We start from the raw sequence: 19,760 nt of genomic DNA, 5'->3' as shown, positions 1-19,760 counted from the left end.
AAAACACATTACATATTTAATCCAAATAGTGCACAATGTACACAGTCTCCCTGCCTCACACCAGCAAGTTACAACAGTTTAAATGGTATCAGAACAAAGGGATTAACCTTTACAGGATAGGAGGGGACAGAACAAGGTTATAGGGTGGTGTTTGGTATCCAGCTGTAGGGTATTTTAAGGGCAATATTCCGGTGTTGGTTTGCAGAAGATCGCACGCTCCTGCGAATAGTTATGCGCAGGAGCAGAATATAAATATTAACTGTGTTTACTGTACATTTGGTATGCGGCGGGAACCCAGAGGAGACCACCTGCAAGGGCACCTGGAACAGACATCGCCCACCTATTCAAACCAACCTATGACCTCTCCTGTACTGTAAATGACCATCCCTGTGTCCAGTGGACAAAGAGATTACAGTATCCATTGTGTTAGGTTTTGGAATATTATATAAAAGAGCCAGCTGTATGCCCGGCCAGTACACAGACTCTGAAGGTCATCTACCTTGATGACTGAGGACCAGACTGGGAAGCGCAGGCTAAACCAAACACGTATGTACCATTGATTGTAGCCATTCTTCTATTGTATTGTATTGTTTATATTGTAACCCCCTGCAAGTAAAGAACCGTTGGTGGGTTAGACCCCAACCTGGTTTTGAATTACAAATGGTTTCGTGTCCCTTTTCCTTGCTAAGGTTTAAAGTGTATTTACAGCCACTCTGGCTGCTGCATTGTGCTAACAGCGTGTAGGCTTGTGTACGCAAACTGTGTAGTCACTACGCCCTTTCAGCGTACGTACGCAGATTGCGGACACTGTACGATCTTGTGTACGTAAGGTTTGTGAACAATATAAGGGTGAAAGGTTAATTTCAGCGGCCGCAGCAGCTCAATATTAAAGTGTATCAAGTGTGTTTAAAGTATAAGCTTTTTAGTCCTTTAAGTAAACCGACGTTTACAACAGCCACCTCCTGTAATGGTTCAAACCAGTCCGATTGGAGGAACTGCAGCACCAGAGACACAAACGGAGGTTGGATGTGAAGCAAACCTTTCAAGAACGTCTGGACGTCAGGGAGAGAAGCCAATTGTTTTTGAAAGAAAATGGATAAGGCCGAAATCTGGACTTTTATGGAGCCCAGACGTAAGCCCACGTCGAAACTTGCCTGCAGAAAAAGTAGGAAACGTCCCAGATGAAATTCTACTGCATAATAATTTCTGCTCTCACACCAAGAGACGTATTTCTTCCAAACATAATGGTAATGTTTAGACGTTACCCCCTTCCTGGCTTGGATCATAGTTGGGATAACCTGGTTAGGGATCTTTCTTCTGGCTAGAATCAGTCGTTCAACTTCCATGCTGTCAAACGTAGCCGCGGTAAGTCCTGATAGATGAACGGGCCCTGTTGCAGAAGATCCTTGCGAAGAGGTAGAGGCCACGGATCTTCAAGGAGCATCTCCAGAAGGTCCGCGTACCAGGTCCTTCTTGGCCAGTCTGGAGCAATAAGTATTGCTTGAACCTTTTCCCTTTTTATTCCTTTTAGAATCCTTGGGATCAGAGGAAGTGGAGGAAATACGTACACCGTCTGATAGACCCATGGAGTCGTCAGGGCATCCACCGCCACTGCCTGTGGGTCTCTCGACCTGGAACAATACCGCTTGAGCTTCTTGTTGAGATGAGAGGCCATCATGTCGATCTGTGGATATCCCCATCGACATGTCAAGCACCTGAACACTTCCGGGTGAAGGCACCACTCCCCCGGGTGCAGGTCGTGTCTGCTGAGGAAGTCTGCTTCCCAGTTGTCTACTCCCGGAATGAAGACCGCTGACAATGCCACAGCAGTTTTTTTCTGCCCAGAGGAGAGTTTATGTACGTCACTGCCGTCACACTGTCCGACTGGACCTGAATGGCCCGATCTTGAAGAAGATATGAGGCCTGCAGAAGGGCATTTTATATGGCCCTGAGTTCCAGAATGTTGATTGGAAGGATGACTTCCTAACTTGACCATTTTTCTTGAAACTGCACCCCTGGGTGACTGCTCCCCAACCTCTGAGGCTTGCGTCTGTGGTTAACAGAATCCAGTTCTGAATTCCGAACCTACGACCCTCGACGAGGTGAGAAGTCTGTAGCCACCACAGAAGGGAGATCCTGGCTTTTGGCGACAGACGGATCCTCTGGTGTATGTGAAGATGTGATCCGGACCATTTGCCCAACAGATCGAGCTGGAAGGGTCTTGCTTGAAACCTTCTGTATTGAAGCGCCTCGTAAGAGGCCACCATTTTCCCCAGAAGGCGAATGCAAAGATGCACCAATACCCGGGTTGGCTTCAGGACATCCTGAACCATTGACTGGATTATCAATGCCTTTTCTAACGGAAGGAACACTTTCTGCGACTCCGTGTCCAGTATCAGTCCCCGGAATGGGAGCCTCCGTGTTGGCTCCAGGTGAGATTTCGGAAGGTTCAGAATCCACCCGTGATCCTGGAGAAGTTTGGTTGAGAGACCAATGCTGTCCAGCAACCTTTCCCGGTGCTTTTATCAGGAGATCGTCCAGGTACGGAATTATGTGCACTCCCTGTTTGTGGAGTAGAAACATCATCTCTGCCATCACTTTGGTGAACACCCATGGTGCCGTGGAGAGACCAAATGGCAGGGTCTGGAACTGGTAGTGACAGTCCTGCAATGCAAACCGTAGATAAGCCTGATGAGGAGGCCAGATTGGAATGTGAATGAACGCATCCTTGATATCCAGAGACACAAGGAATTCCCCCTCCTCCAGACCTGAAATTACCGCTCTCAGAGACTCCATCTTGAATTTGAACACTCGTAAGTACGGGTTTAACGACTTGAGGTTCAGAATCGGTCTTACCGAACTGTTCGGCTTCAGTACTACAAACAAGTTGGAATAGTACCCCTTGATTTGCAGATGAGGTGGAACTGGAACAATGACTTGAGCCTGTACCAGTTTTTGGATGGCATGCTGTAAAGTTATACTTGCCTCTTGTGAAACTGGTAAGCCCGATTTGAAGAATCTGTGAGATGGGAGCTCTTGGAACTCCAGTCTGTAGCCCTGGGAAATAAGATCTATGACCCAGGGATCCTGGCACGAACTTGACCAGATCTGACTGAAGAATTGTAGTCGGGCTCCCACCTGACAGCCTTCCAGGCATCGCGGTCCACCGTCATGCTGAAGGCTTTGAGGAAGCAGAGCCTGAGCTCTGTTCCTGAGCACCTGCAGTTGCTGGTATGCGTGGTTTACCTCTTGCGCCGCTGGAGGACGCAGAAGCACCTCTAGATTTACCTTTAAACTTGGCCGTCCGAAAGGACTGTAACTTAGAAGCTGAATAAGCCTTCTTGGCTGGGGGAGCTGTGGAAGGAAGTTACGTAGACTTACCCGCAGTAGCTGTGGAGATCCATTTGTCTAGTTCATCTCCAAACAAGGCCTCTCCTGTGAATGGTAGGCCTTCCACGCCTTTCCTGGAGTCCGCGTCAGCAGTCCACTGGCGTAACCACAAGCCCCTGCGTGCGGATACTGCCATAGCGGTGGTGCGTGCATTAAGCAAGCCTATCTCTTTTATGGCTGCCACCATAAAGTTTGCAGAGTCCTGTATATGCTGCAGGAGTAAAACAACATCCCCCCTCTGGCTTATGCTGGTGTTTTGGGGTGCCACACCCTGCACCTAGATATAGCGCTAGGGACCCCAAATATACAGAGACGCCTTGATGCGGCTTTGGGGCTTATTCATTCATTTGCGCATATATATGTAACCGAGATCTCTGAATTCTAATATTGTGTGGGATTTACATCTGGTTACTGATATCATTCAGGGTGCTGGGGGAAACAAAATTCCTTTTTTTTTTCTTGCTTAGAAATACCCTTCCCTTTCAAGCACCTGAATGATATCACTAAGCTAATTGAGCATCTGCCACACTATATATGTCTGTTGTGAGAGGCAGAGAGGTTCCTGCATTAGGAGGAGGTGCAGGCCCTGACATGCCATATGGAGCATTATGGGGTTGCTCTAAGGTAGGTAGCTCTTAGCTTAGATATATTTAAGTAAGGAGCCATTATTATGTGGCTCCTTGCTGGTTAATCATAGACCCAGATTGGGGTAATGGAGATGTGAGGTGTGGTGCCTCTGGACTGGCTGAGCTGGATGGCTTAAGTGTGGCATACCTTTACATTCTATTAACACTTTTCACACACTAATTTCTTTAACACTATTTCTCCATTTTAATTACATCTCATTTTTGTATCACCTTCTTAATAGCTTCGGCTTCCTAACACTAGTTTATTAACACTATAGTTTTTTCATTGGTATGCTGCCCTGGGCATTCCGGCTTATGCTGGTGTTTTGGGGTGCCACACCCTGCACCTAGATATAGCGCTAGGGACCCCAAATATACAGAGACGCCTTGATGCGGCTTTGGGGCATATTCATACATTTGCGCAAATATATGTAACCGAGATCTCTGAATTCTAATATTGTGTGGGATTTACATCTGGTTACTGTTATCATTCAGGGTTCTGGGGGAAGCAAAATGCCTTTTTTTTCTTGCATTATCATGATGGTGTAAGAGCTAAGGCGTCCCCGGTCACTGTGTATGGTTTGGGGACTGGACAGGAGCAGGATGTACCTTGTTCTCAGGATGCCAGCTGATCAGGCAGCACTCACAGCCAGCCCTGGGACAATCTCTAATGCAATGTCCTTCAGCCCTGTAGCTGCCCAATGTCTGTCCATGATGATGGGCCTATTTATGTAATGTGGTGGCTACATATGAAATGCTACGTATGTAATGCGGTGCTATATGTGTAGTGCGGTGCTATATGTGTAGTGTGGTGCTATACGTGTAATGTGGTGCTATATGTGTAATGTGGTGCTATTCATGTTATGTGGTGCTATTTGTGTAATGCGTTGCTATACGTGTAGTGCAGCGCTATACATGTAATGCGGTGCTATACATGTAATGTGGTGCTATTCGTGTAATGTGGTGTTATTAATGTAATAATGTGGTGGCTATGTATATAATCAGGGGCGGATTTGCCACTGGGACAGATTCCGGATCTCTGAGGAGTGACCAAGCCCTCCCCCTCAACAGACTCCGCCCCGTTAGGGCTGCTTCCATCAATTTCCCTGGCTGGTGTTCAGTCCCAATCCGCCCCTGGACGCTGGTTTGGGGGCTGAGTCTCTGTTCATAAACTCATCCACAGTCTGTCTTAAATATTGTGTCTCTTTCTCATTGCGGGACAATTTCATAGAAATATTGGAGATCATTCCTTTAAGGGAATTAACCCACTCCGGTTCAGTCCCGCTATTCTGGGAAGGTGCACTGCCCTGAGTACCCAGTAGTGAGCCCCCTGGTAAAGAGGAATACTCTGCTGTACAAGAAACACACTCTTTGCCTGACATAGTGTAAATGTGACATCACACACACAGGAAAAGGTTAAGCACAATTAACCCACAAAGAGCCCTTCAGGGAGACACAGTTGTTGGAGCCAGCACCCACCGCGCCCTTATCGCTAATGCCAAGCTTAGCCGGGTCGCAGACTAAGTACCCTGATAGGGGACTTAGTACACTAATAATCGCTCCCCCCTTGCTATGACCCTCTGGTACCACTGGGGTAATCTGGAGTCACTCCAGATAAGCTGCGCGTCCCTGTCAGTCAGCGTCTGTGTCCACTGCAGAGGGAAAATGGCGCTGGTGAGCTGCTGGATCCGCTCATAGTGAAGGCCCCGCACCTTCAATGGCGCGCGGCCTTCCCGCTTTTTTATACTGGCTAAGGTAATCTGGTGCTTAAAATGGAGAGAAAACCGTTTTAAGGCTGTTTTTGCCAGTATGGGTATTGTGAACAGTGTACTGAGACGCAGCTGTGTACTGTGTCTGGAGACGCATTCCGCCCCGGTTAGAAGCCGTGCGTCTCCGTACCCACGTGCCGTTATAATGGCCGGCGCCCACTAACCGGGACGCCGGCTTAGTACTCCCCACTCTTCATTCTTCTGGCTCTGTTAGGGGTGGCGGCGTGCTGCGGGAATTTAAGTTCGCCGTGGTGGGGCTTGTGAATAGTTCCCTTAGGAGCTCAGTGTCCTGTTAGCGGGAAACGGGACCATTGACCCTTCAAGAGATTGGGCCATTTCCCCCCCAAGTCTCATGAAGCAGGCAGGCTGGTGCCAACCAGCCCTACCTGAAAATAGCAAACATATAAAATAAATGCAGAAAACTCTTCAGGAGCTTCCTTCAGCGTGACCGGCTCCTCCGGGCACATTTTCTAAACTGAGACTGGTAGGAGGGGCATAGAGGGAGGAACCAGCCCACACTACCAAATTCTTAAAGTGCCCATGGCTCCTAGTGGACCCGTCTATACCCCATAGTACTAAAAGGACCCCAGTATCCTCTAGGACATAAGAGAAATCAGCAGTAACTATTCCCATTCCAAAAAATTGTAAAATTAATGCTAGTGAGCCAAATAACTTTAGGCCAATTGCTCTTACCTCACTTATTATGAAGTCATTTCATATCGGCCACTTTTGACCCTTTTCAATTTGCATACAGGGCAAATAGATCAACTGACGATGCTTCCCTTACTTTATTCCATCATGTGCGCACTCATTTGGAAAATAGGAATTCCTCTGTAAGAATGTTATTCGTAGATTACAGTTCGACTTTTAATACTGTTATTCCCACTTCCCTAGTTAGTTAATTAATTGATTCAGTTAGGTTTGGACAGCTTCGTCTGCAGATGGATTTTTTTATCTTTGAACCAATAGGCCTCAGGCAGTTAGGAAGAATAACAACATTACAAATTAAGTAATGGTTAGCACAGGTGTTCCACAGGGTTGTGTGCTGAGTCCTTTACTCTATTCCCTGTTTACTTACGACTGTTTCAAAATCAGATTCAGTGCATATATTCAAATTTGCTGATGATATTGCAATCGTAGGTCTTATTAGCGGTAATGACGACTCACAATTTATATCTGAAGTGCGTAGGTTAGAGGAGTGGAGTCAAGAAAATCACCTGATTCTTAATGTTAAAAAGACTAAGGAGATCATTATGGATTTTAGGACAACAAATAGGTATATTTATAGTCCCCTAGTCTTGGATAAGCAAGAAGTGGAGATAATAACATCTTTTAGGTTATGACTATATCCAAGGACTTGTCATGGAATTCTCACACTGACTTTGTCAGAAAGAAAGCCCAACAGCGTTTATATTTTCTTAGGAAAATGCGATCAGCAGGAATAAATGAGGCAATTTTAGTTAACTTCTACTCATGCATCATTGAGAGTGTTCTTACCTATGGTATCTTAATTTAGTTTGGAAATTGTAATATAGCAGAACGTAAGTCGCTTGAAAGAATTGTAAAAACTGCTGGTAGGATAATTGGTTTGCAACTGCCCAGCATCCAGTATATTTATGAAAAGAGACTCCTTACGAAGGCTAGGAGTATACTGGGTGATGTGACCCATCCTAATTATGGGGTGTTTATTTTGCTTCCTTCAAACTCACGTTATAGATCATTACTGTGTAAGACCAGCCGGCTGAAAGATAGCTTTTTCCCTAAGGCTATTACTATGCTTAATGGTTTTAAATGTAGATAGGACTGTTGCACCTGTCCGTGTGTTTACTTGTATTCTTATGGCTCTTTTAAAATATTTTATGGTATTGTTCTTTTGTGGTACAGGTTGAGTATCCCTTATCCAAAATGCTTGGGACCAGAAGAATTTTGGATATCGGATTTTTCCGTATTTTGGAATAATTGAATACCATAATGAGATATCATGGTGATGGGACCTAAGTCTAAGCACAGACTGCATTTGTGTTCAATATACACCTTATACACACAGCCTGAAGGTCATTTTAATCAATATTTTTAATAATTTTGTGCATTGAACAAAGTGTGTGTACATTCACACAATTCATTTATGTTTCATATACACCTTATACACACAGCCTGAAGGTCATTTAATACAATATTTTGAATAACTTTGTGTATTAAACAAAGTTTGTGTACATTGAGCCATCAGAAAACAAAAGTTGCATTATCTCACTCTCACTCAAAAAATTCCGTATTTCGGAATATTCCGTATTTCGGAATATTTGGATATGGGATACTCAACCTGTATTTATATTTTTGTGGTATTTGTCTGTTTACATCGAAATTTCATTGATTGTTCATATGTTGAATATTTAATGATAATAAACTCAACTCAACTCAATTTACCATACTGTCAGTGTGGTAACTAGAAATATTTCTCCCCTAAGCCGAAAAATGTCCTGTGCCACCCCCTCCCCCATTGCCATCAGAAAAGTAAAGAAAAAAAGGGTGTGGCCCGCTAACAGGGGTATGGCTTCACCACAAGGGGTGCGGCATTGTAGGAAAACTACCTTATACCATTGCAACCTGCATACCCAGACATTGGCCACCACAAGAAAAAATGATCCTAAATTCATACTTTTATATTATTTTTCAACCTTTCCTCCTTATAGTAATGCCCCTTACATATTATGCCACATGCCGTAATGCCCATTACATAATATACCACACACCACAAAGCCCCTGACACATTAGGCCACACACCGTAATGCCCCTGACACATTATGCCACACACCGTAATGCCCCTGACACATTATGCCACACACCGTAATGCCCCTGACACATTATGCCACACACCATAATGCCCCGACACATAATGCCACACGCCGTAATGCCACTGAGACATTATGCCACACGCAGTAATGCCCCTGACACATTATGCCACACACCGTAATGCCACTGCACATTATGCTACACACTGTAATACCCATGACACATTATGCCACACGCCGTAATGCCTATGACACATTATGCCACACACTGTAATACCCCTGACACATTATGCCACACGCAGTAATGCCCGACACATTATGCCACACGCCGTAATGCCACTGACACATTATGCCACACGCAGTAATGCCCCTGACACATTATGCCACACGCCGTAATGCCTATGACACATTATGCCACACACCACATGATGTAGCCTTGTACATGATTGCCCCTTTAAACAAAGTCCGAGTTCGGACAGGATCCCGCACGACCGCCGAACTGGGACTTCATTACATCCCGACCATGGAATAAAAACCAGACCTATTTAACTCCTTTGTATAATAGCATCCATATCAAGGATCCAGTGATTGCCTCCTCCAAAAATGATTCAGGTGTTTCACATCTCACAGCCTATATACTGGATATGTATATGGACACTATTACATAAGTCGGGTAATGACATGTATGACGCAATGCCTTCTTAACAAATCCATGTATTTATGAGCTTTGAAAAAGTCAGTGGGTGTAATCCCACAGACAGAAGGTGGGCGCTGATTACTAGAACTGATTGATTATATGAAATACAATTTAATTAATTGGATAGGTGTAATACCTATAATGTAGGAAACACCCTATTAGCTGCCCACAATGATGGACCTGGATATCCACCTGACTAAGCAAAAAGAGGAATAATAATATTGTGGGCGCTCAGGGGAATTAGAATACAACGGCTGCTGGTTTTGTAAAAAATCAATAACATTTATTGGTAAAGATATATATTATCTAAAAAGAGCAAATCAACATAAATTATTTGGTTGCCATAACCGGCAACTAATGACAAATTAATAAAACAAGTTGCAACAATACCATAATAGTTTAAAAAGTTAATAGTAATCACTGTGTCCTGGGTCCCGGGACTTTAAAGGATGTTATAGCACTATCCCAGATTAATATTGTTAGTTCTCTTGCATGCATGCATGTGGCTGTTTAATGATTAATGGGAGTTAAGTGCTGTTACTGGCTCAAATGCACTTTGCGGGATAAAAGAAGAAGAAGAAGGCTGAGAATGTTTAACGCCTGTTTATACTTCACCAATTGATGTAGCTGAATTGGTGGTATGCCAGTCCCGCAGCTGTCTCCCTCCGTATAGCTGGCCGCACTGAGGCGGTTTCTCTTGGGGCCGTGCCTGGTGTGTATGGCACAGTGTCCTACAGGCTTATGCTCGGCTTCGTCAGGAGCGGAGACAGAGAGCCAAGTGTGGAGATCCTGGGTAGCAGGGGACGCTGCGTTGCCGCGGTTCGCGACTTCCGGTTACGGTGCTTCCGGCTTCCGGCTTGCGGTCCACCTGCGTTCCACAGTTGTGCAAGTCGCAAGAGAAACCGCCTCAGTGCGGCCAGCTATACGGAGGGAGACAGCTGCGGGACTGGCATACCACCAATTCAGCTACATCAATTGGTGAAGTATAAACAGGCGTTAAACATTCTCAGCCTTCTTCTTCTTTTATTCCGCAAAGTGCATTTGAGCCAGTAACAGCACTTAACTCCCATTAATCATTAAACAGCCACATGCATGCATGCAAGAGAACTAACAATATTAATCTGGGATAGTGCTATAACATCCTTTAAAGTCCCGGGACCCAGGACACAGTGATTACTATTAACTTTTTAAACTATTATGGTATTGTTGCAACTTGTTTTATTAATTTGTCATTAGTTGCCGGTTATGGCAACCAAATAATTTATGTTGATTTGCTCTTTTTAGATAATATATATCTTTACCAATAAATGTTATTGATTTTTTACAAAACCAGCAGCCGTTGTATTCTAATTCCCCTGAGCGCCCACAATATTATTATTCCTATTTATGAGCTTTGTAATTTTAGGAGTGGGATTTATTATTATACATTATGGGCCTGCTATAATAATACCGCTTTTACACTAAATACAGCAGGTCGCAGCCGGGAGCCTGACGTGGGTGCTACCCGGCTGCGACTCGCTTCTGCCCCTTTAGCCGCAGCAGTTACCAACCCGGCATAGTGCCGGGTTGGGGATGTTGCCGGTGACGTGGCGGGGGCGGTGCTTGGAGATCACATGATTCATTCACTGTGAACGGGAAGCTGGGTCAATGCGACCTGGCTCCTGTCTACACAGCACAGTTTATCGGGTTGAACCCGTGTTCAACCCTGCAAACTACCCGAGTTGGAATACCGGGTCACGTGACCCAGATTATTCCAACTCGACCCTTTTACATCAACCAGCAACACGGGTTATGCACGTTCATGTGCAATAACACGTTACTAGCTGGCGGTGTATAAGGGGTATAAGTCAGTTTTTCCAATGGATATTGTTCTTTTTTACATACGTACGCTTCCAAGCCGATCATACACAACTATGGGAGACTCAGAGCCACATCTCCGCTTGGGTGTAACTGGGTGGCAAATAGGTGAAGGCACAGAGGATAAGTGTTCTCAGGGCATGTACACAGAAATCTGTATAAGCCGCAAATCCATCAGATCTCTTGCACTTCATACAGAGATGGTGCAAATAAGTAGGGGGAGATTTATCAAAGCTTGGAGAGTGATAAAGTGGAGAGTAATAACGTACTAAGCAATCAGCTTCTTACTGTCATGTTACAGGCTTTGTTTAAAAAAATGACAGTTAGGAGCTGATTTGTTGGTACTTTATCTCGTCTCTTTATCACTTTCCAAGTTTTTATAACTCTCCCCCAGCGTGATGAGCACTAACTTGACAAGCGGATTTATTGGGGAGGTGCGGCAGCATCAATACATACTCTTATTACAGGCAAAGATCCTTAAAGCACGCTTGTATTTTTCTAAATAATTTTTGGAGAAGTTTTTACATTCTTAAATGTGAGAGGGAACTGCATAGTAACATACGAGTTTTAACTATGGGCCTGATTCAGATGTGGTTAGAGGTGCGCCCATCGTCACAAAAGTACCGATTTTCAGTACTTTGCCCATGTGCAGGACACATTTTGTGCGTGCTCGGACGGGACCAGCGACATAAGACGCATAGCGGCAGCAGACTGTCCGTAATTGACAGTCTGCTGCCGTCTGGGGGGCGGGGCGGGATGGCCTTTGTTTGTGAAAACTGAGGCATGTCGCCGCTGTTTAGAGGGAAGGAAGAGGCCAGGGATCTCTGTCATAGGACAGAGATTTCCTGATCTCTGCGACCGGCAGCTTGCATGGCACCATGGGTGTCGTAAGCCACCCAATGGTGACTGAGTGATCCGATGCTGCATCCAAGGATACGGGTCGGATCACTACTGCAGCAGGAGGCGTCTGCTTGTAACAGATACCTCCTACTGCCAGGGCCTGCCTATAGGGAGATAGAGGGTGACTGGGGAGGCAAGGGTGACATGGAGATAGTGGGTGACTGGGGAGGCAGGGATGACAGGGTGATAGTGGGTGACTGGTGAGGCAAGGGTGACATGGAGATAGAGGGTGACTGGTGAGGCAGGGGTGACATGTAGATAGTGGGTGACGTGGGAGGCAAGGGTGACAGGGAGATAGTGTCAGGGAGCACTGACCCAGTGCGTCTAGATAAATGAAGCCTGGCAGCAGAGTGGTTACTGTGTGTGTGGCTCCTGGGTGCAGTGCAGGCAGCATGTGTGGGTGAAGAAGCCACGGGTTCCAGCAGCAGTAGCCCAGCAGCTCTCACTCAGGGGAGGGGGAGACGGCGGTGTGTACATGGGAAGATGCCAGGGAGAGACTTGCTGCATCTGCATAGCAACATTCAAGCACATACAGCTAACAAAGCGTTGCTTCCCCATCACCCCAGAGACGGCTGAGACACCAGCCAGCACAGCAAACCCCCACCACCACCACCACCACCATGGATAGTGCCCTGGTGTGGCACCTTGGTCAGTGGGGCCCAGGAGCCTGGAGGTTGCAGCGTATGATCCGGCCGGTGGTGGGAGATGGCCCATTTACAGGCCTGGCCAAATATGTGCATGCATACTTTGCCTAGTGGGTCGACCGGCCCTTCCATCACCATAGAGCACAATCACTGCTGCTTTCAAGGAAGTGATAGTAACTCCAACCCTATCTGAATCAGGCCCTATGAGCTAATTAACTTGGACAATTTAGTTTAGTAGTAATGTCCTTATTGCCTGATGAAGAAAGTTACACTGGCGAAATGCGTCGCTACACACTCTAGACTGTGTTATCCTGTTGTACTTTGTTGTGGAACAGCTAAAAGTGTCCCAGTGTGTTCACAATCAAGATATGTATGCGCAATTCTTTTTCTCAATAGCACCAGATACCCCTTACCTAGGTCAGCCCCTGTTCCCAGTACAATTATGACAGCATCCTGTCCCTCCACAGCCTTGGAGACATCACTCTTATTCAGCACATCCCCCACAACGATCCGCGTCGGTTTCTTATTCGCAGGGAGGCGAGCGGGATCCCTCACCAGGACAGTCACATTGTAACCTGTAAACGAGGCATAGTATATATTTATCTACTAATTAAGGTTCACAAGATAGTCTTAGAAATTGAGTTTTATAAAAGTTTTTCATAAAATGAAAAAAAAGTCTACACTTTTTTAAACAAATCCAATCACATGGCATACAAATCTATACATAATAACATTAGGTCACGGGGCCTTATTCAGACATGGACGCAGACGCATCCATAGGGTCTGCACACACGCAGCGGCCATAGTGTGCATGTGTGACCCTTTACCATATGGTCGCATCCCAGAAGTATGCGACCGCATAGTGATTGACAGGCGAGGGGCGTCCGGGGATGGCGACACGACATTTGGGAGGGGACTGGAAATGCAGGCATGTCATGGCTGTTTTTGGGGCCGGACTATGATGTCGCCTGAATTTCCTGTTTTTTTCCCCTGAGTTTTTGGAAATATGCCAGCGATGCCCCTGCCTACGCAGCCAGGCATCAACCTCTACCCGATGCGTTCGCAATTAAATTGCAAACGCATCGCGGGGCGGTGCCACACATGCTAGGCGGCCTTGCCCTGTGCTGGGCGGCCCCCAGCATGTGAGTATATGGACACAGATTTTGCTGTGAGAGCAAAATCTGCGTTCATCTCTGAATAGCCCCCATAGTGCATTAACCCGTTTATGAGTGGTAGACCTAGTCACTCAGGTGTCTGACAACTTATTAATGTTCAAAGTAGAGAAGGGGAGGTTAGGGTAATTCACTAGGGGGGTGGATAGACATAGCCGCCACCCCCCAAGGGTTAGCCGCAGCGGCGCAAGTTCGTCCCAGTTGCCCAAAGACAAGATAAATATCAGTGCCCCCCCCTATATAGAGGTAACACATTATATATATATATATATATACACACACATACACACACACACACACACACACACACACACACACACACACACAATCACTTGCTTGTGTGAATGGCATCTCACCAGTCAGCGCAGAACAAATGCAGGCTGCGCTCCACGGACTTAGTTAGAAAAGCAGTGTATTAATCATGGGAAAACAGCATTCTAGATCCAACGTTTCAACGCCGCATAGGGCGTTTTTGTCAAGGACAAATGGTGGGGAAGCAAACAGTGCTTTACCAACGCTTACCTAAAATACCTTACACATGTACCGAGTGTACCAAGCAGACGCGGCGGGTGGGGAGTCTCCGGCAGCTCATGACATGTTGTTTTTTTATAGATGCAGCAATTTTAATATATGTAGTTTTCACTTTGTCACATTCACTATTTTGGAAACTAAATATTTTTGTTTCCTTATAATGTTCACTGTAACACTGTATCAATTGATTTATACTTTGTAATATTTCTCATGTGTAAGGTATTTAAGGTAAGCGTTGTTAATGCACTGTTTGCTTCCCCACCATTTGTCCTTGACAAAAACGCCCTACGCAGCGCTGAAACGGGATGCGGTCAAGATCCCGCCGGACGGAATCCCGGAGGTTGAAATACCGACACCAGGATCCCGACCGGCACAATCCCGACATATTCTCCCTCTGTGGGTGTCCACAACACCCATAGAGGGAGAATAAATTAGTGTGCCGAGCGTAGCGAGGCACCGTGCCCGCAGCGTGGCGAGCGCAGCGAGTCCGCAAGGGGCTGCATTGTGCTCGCCCCCTGTCGGGATTGTGCCGGATGGGATTCCAGTGTCGGTATTCCGACCGCCGGGATCCCGTCCGGCGGGATTTCGTACTGATCCCGTTGAAACGTTGCTTTTCTAACGAAGTCCGTGGAGTGCCGCCTGCATTTGTTCGGCGCTGACTGGTGAGATGCCATTCACACAAACAAGTCATAGTGATTGTATATCCATTGAAGGAGGGCACCCCGGCAATACCTTGTTTGATTGAGTGCCACCTATACCAGAGATAGATAGATAGATAGATAGATAGATAGATAGATAGATAGATAGATAGATAGATAGATAGATAGGAGAGAGAGTGTCCTGAATTTTTGTTTATATATATATATATATATATATATATATAAATTTCACTGTCATTTATTTTAAACCACATATTTCTTAGCATTCATACACAGGATTGGAACCCATGACCTGTTGCACAGAATGCAGACACCTTACTGATTAATACAAGAAAAGTTCAGGTTGCCTGCGCTGAATATAACCGAGATAGTAATCTGTGATGTTGTAATATTTTTAACTCAGGGAGGGAAAAGCCACATCGAACATCCGATTCCCCTGGCACCAATCGTGAGCTGCAGCACGAACGGAGACCGGGAGATACGTGCCTGACTGACCACCTTGACAGTGACTCTCATAGCGTACCTGTGTTTTTACCCTTCTGGTTAAATAAAACCTTACTTTTGGATCTATGCTGTGTCTACATGCTTGGCAGAAGTGGGGGACAAAAATAAGATTTTAAACCTACCGGTAAATCTTTTTCTCCTAGTCCGTAGAGGATGCTGGGGACTCCGTAAGGACCATGGGGTATAGACGGGCTCCGCAGGAGACATGGGCACTCTAAGACTTTAGATGGGTGTGAACTGGCTCCTCCCTCTATGCCCCTCCTCCAGACCTCAGTTAAAGAACTGTGCCCAGCACCGAATGAGCAAACATGAGGTCCTCATCAGCCAGGGTATCAAACTTGTAGAATTTTTCAAAAGTGTTTGAACCCGACCAAGTGGCTGCTTGGCAAAGCTGTAATGCCGAGACGCCTCGGGCAGCCGCCCAAGAAGAGCCCACCTTCCTAGTGGAATGGGCCTTTACTGAATTTGGTAACGGCAATCCAGCCGTAGAATGAGCCTGCTGAATCGTGTTACAGATCCAGCGAGCAACAGTCTGCTTAGAAGCAGGAGCGCCAACCTTGTTGGCCGCATACAGGACAAACAGTGCCTCTGTTTTCCTAAGTCGAGCCATCCTGGCTACATAAATTTTTAAGGCCCTGACTACATCAAGGGACTTGGAATCCTCCAAGTCACCCATAGCCACAGGCACCACAATAGGTTGGTTCATATGGAACGACGAAACCACTTTAGGTAGAAATTATGGACGAGTCCTCAACACTGCTCGATCCACATGGAAAATCAGATAGGGGCTCTTGTGAGACAAAGCCGCCAATTCGGACACCCGCCTCGCGGATGCCAAGGCCAACAACATGACCACTTTCCAAGTGAGAAATTTGAATTCAACTGTGTGAAGAGGTTCAAACCAGTGTGATTTAAGGAACTGTAACCCACGTTAAGGTCCCACGGTGCCACTGGGGGCACAAAAGGAGGCTGGATGTGCAGCACTCCCTTTACAAAAGTCTGGACTTCTGGGAGAGAAGCCAACTCCTTCTGAAAGAATATAGATAAGGCCGAAATCTGCACCTTAATGGAGCCTAACTTTAGGCCCATATCCACTCCTGTCTGTAGAAAGTGGAGAAAACGACCCAGCTGAAAATCTCCCATAGGAGCATTCTTGGCTTCACACCAAGACACATATTTTCTCCAGATACAGCCGTTACTACCTTCCTAGCTTTGATCAGAGTAGGGATGACTTCCCTCGGAATACCTTTTCTAGCTAGGATTTGGTGTTCAACCGCCATGCGGTCAAACACAACCGCGGTAAGTCTCGGAACACACAGGGCCCCTGTTCCTCCCTGGAAGGAAGAGGCCACGGATCTTCTATTAGCATTTCCTGAAGATCTGAATACCAGTCCCTTCGAGGCCAATCTGGGACAATGAGTATTGTCTGCACTCTTGTTCGTCTTATGATTCTCAATATTTTTGAGATGAGTGGAAGTTGAGGGAACACATAGACCGACTGAAACACCCACGGTGTCACTAGGGCGTCCACCGCCACTGTCTGAGGGTCCCTCGACCTGGAACAATACGTCCGAAGCTTTTTGTTGAGGCGTGACGCCATCATGTCTATTTGAGGAAGTCCCCAACGACTTGTTACCTCTGCAAAGACCTCTTGATGAAGACCCCACTCTCCTGGTTGGAGATCGTGTCTGCTGAGGAAGTCTGCTTCCCAGTTGTCCACTCTCGGAATGAAGACTGCTGAGAGAGCGCTTACATGATTTTCCGCCCAGCGAAGAATCCTGGTGGCTTCTGCCATTGCTGCTCTGCTCCTGTTCCCGTCCTGGCGGTTTACATGCACCACGGCTGTGACGTTGTCTGACTGAATCAGAATGGGTAGGTTGCGAAGAAGATTCTCCGCTTGTTGTAGGCCGTTCTATATGGCCCTTAATTCCAGCACATTGATGTGTAGACAAGCCTCCTGGCTTGACCATATTCCCTGAAAAGGTCTACCTTGTGTGACAGCTCCCCATCCTCGGAGGCTCGCGTCCGTGGTCACCAGAACCCAGTCTTGAATGCCGAACCTGCGACCCTCTAGAAGGTGAGCACTCTGGAGCCACCACAGGAGAGAGACCCTGGCCCTGGGGGACAGGCTTATTCTCTGATGTATTTGTAGATGGGACCCTGACCACTTGTCCAGAAGGTACCACTGAAAAGTTCTCGCATGGAACCTGCCGAACGGAATAGCCTCGTAGGCCGGCACCATCTTTCCCAATACTCGAGTGCATTGATGAACTGACACTCTTTTTGGTTTTAGCAGGTCCCTGACCATGTTCTGGAGTTCCTGGGCCTTTTCCGTAGGTAGAAAAACCCTCTTTTTTTCCGTGTCCAGAACCATGCCCAAAAATAACAGCCGAGTTGTCGGAACCAACTGCGACTTTGGTAGATTTAGAATCCAGCCGTGTTGTTGTAGTACTCTCAGGGAGAGAGAGACACGCTTTTCAGTAACTGATCACTCGATCTTGCCTTTATCAGGAGATCGTCCAAGTATGGGATAATTGTGACTCCTTGCTTGCGCAGGAGCACCATCATTTCCGCCATTACCTTGGTGAAAATTCTCGGGGCCGTGGAAAGCCCAAACGGCAACGTCTGAAACTGGTATAACAATCCTGTACAGCGAATCTCAGGTACGCCTGATAAGGCGGATATATGGGGACATGAAGGTATGCATCCTTTATGTCTAGTGACACCATAAAATCCCCCCCTTCCAGGCTGGAGATCACTGCCCGGAGAGATTCCATCTTGAATTTGAACCTTTTCAAATATAGGTTCAGGGATTTTAGATTCAGAATCGGTCTGACCGAGCCATCCGGCTTCGGGACCACAAATAGGGTTGAATAAAACCCCTTCCCCTGTAGCATTAGGGGAACCTTGATAATCACTTGCTGTTGGCACAGCTTTTGTATGGCAGCTGAAACTATTTCCCTCTCTGGGGGAGAAGCTGGCAAAGCCGATTTGAAAAATTGGTGAGGAGGCACCTCTTCGAACTCCAGTTTGTAGCCTTGGGATACAATTTCGACCGCCCAAGGATCCAAATCCGACTGAACCCAGACCTGGCTGAAGAGTCGAAGACGTGCCCCCACCGGTGCGGACTCCCTCAGCGGAGCCCCAGCGTCATGCGGTGGATTTTGTAGAGGTCGGGGAGGACTTTTGTTCCTGGGAACTAGCCGTAGCTGGCGTTCTTTTCCCTCTACCTCTACCTCTGGCGAGGAAGGAAGAGCCCCGACCCTTTCTGAACTTATGCGACCGAAAGGACTGCATCTGGTATTGAGGTGTTTTCTTTTGCTGCGGGGGAACTAGGGAGGCCAATCCCGGGATCGGGATCGGCGGGATCCCGGGATTTAGGCCCAAAAATGCCGGGATTTGAATCCCGGGATTGGAGCCTCCAATCCCGGGATTCACGGGATTGCATTGCGCATGTGCAACGCAGCAGCGAGGGAGGGTTGGTGTAACTAACACTTACTATTAGGCGGGCGGCAGCCATGTACACAAACCGCGGCGGCATTTCAAATGTAGCGCCAGCCGCCAGCCAATCACAGCTGGTGGACCGGCGGCCAATCAGGGAAGCGGCCGCAGCGGCTCCTGATTGGCTGCCGGACTGCCCATTCTGACTGGCTGACGGCTAGCACTACAATTTGAAAGTCCTCCGGCGCGCTCAGCGCGTCTTGTCCATGGCTGCCGCCTGCCACCCGCCGCCCGTCTAATAGTAAGTGTGGTTTTTCTGACACCAACCCTCCCTCACTGTGGTGCTCGCTTCAGCCTCCCTCCCGCTCTGCTTCCTACACCCTCCAGCGCTGCTCCCTAGTCCCTACACTACACCCACCCCCCAGCGCTGCTCCCTACTAGTCCCTACACTACACCCACCCTCCAGCGCTGCTCCCTAGTCCCTACACTACACCCACCAGCGCTGATCCCTAGTCCCTACACTACACCCACCAGCGCTGCTCCCTAGTCCCTACACTACACCCACCAGCGCTGCTCCCTAGTCCCTACACTACACCCACCAGCGCTGCTCCCTAGTCCCTACACTACACCCACTAGCCCTGCTCCCTAGTCCCTTACACTACACCCACCAGCCCTGCTCCCTACACTACACCCACCCTCCAGCGCTGCTCCCTATAGCCTCCGTGCTCCCTACACTCTTTTCCACTGCCCTCCACTCCCACTCTCCCTGCTCCCTACTGCA

The 19,760-nt window shown here is 47.2% G+C and overlaps 1 protein-coding gene across 3 annotated transcripts in view; it reads right to left on the bottom strand.

Annotated features, from left to right (window-relative positions):
- Window positions 1-19,760, bottom strand: part of LOC134949226 (flavin reductase (NADPH)-like) — a 69,499-nt gene that overhangs the window by 28,740 nt on the left and 20,999 nt on the right. For all 3 annotated transcript variants that reach the window (XM_063937693.1, XM_063937692.1, XM_063937694.1), the window contains one exon: window positions 13,086-13,247. In XM_063937693.1, coding sequence (XP_063793763.1) covers window positions 13,086-13,247 — 162 coding nt within the window. The remainder of the gene's footprint in view (window positions 1-13,085; window positions 13,248-19,760) is intronic.

The sequence above is a fragment of the Pseudophryne corroboree genome, chromosome 8, assembly GCF_028390025.1.
Source record: "Pseudophryne corroboree isolate aPseCor3 chromosome 8, aPseCor3.hap2, whole genome shotgun sequence".
In the NCBI taxonomy this organism is placed as follows: Eukaryota; Metazoa; Chordata; class Amphibia; order Anura; family Myobatrachidae; genus Pseudophryne; species Pseudophryne corroboree.
The sequence above is the reverse complement of the archived record's forward strand: the minus strand, read 5'-3'. Positions and strand labels throughout refer to the sequence as shown.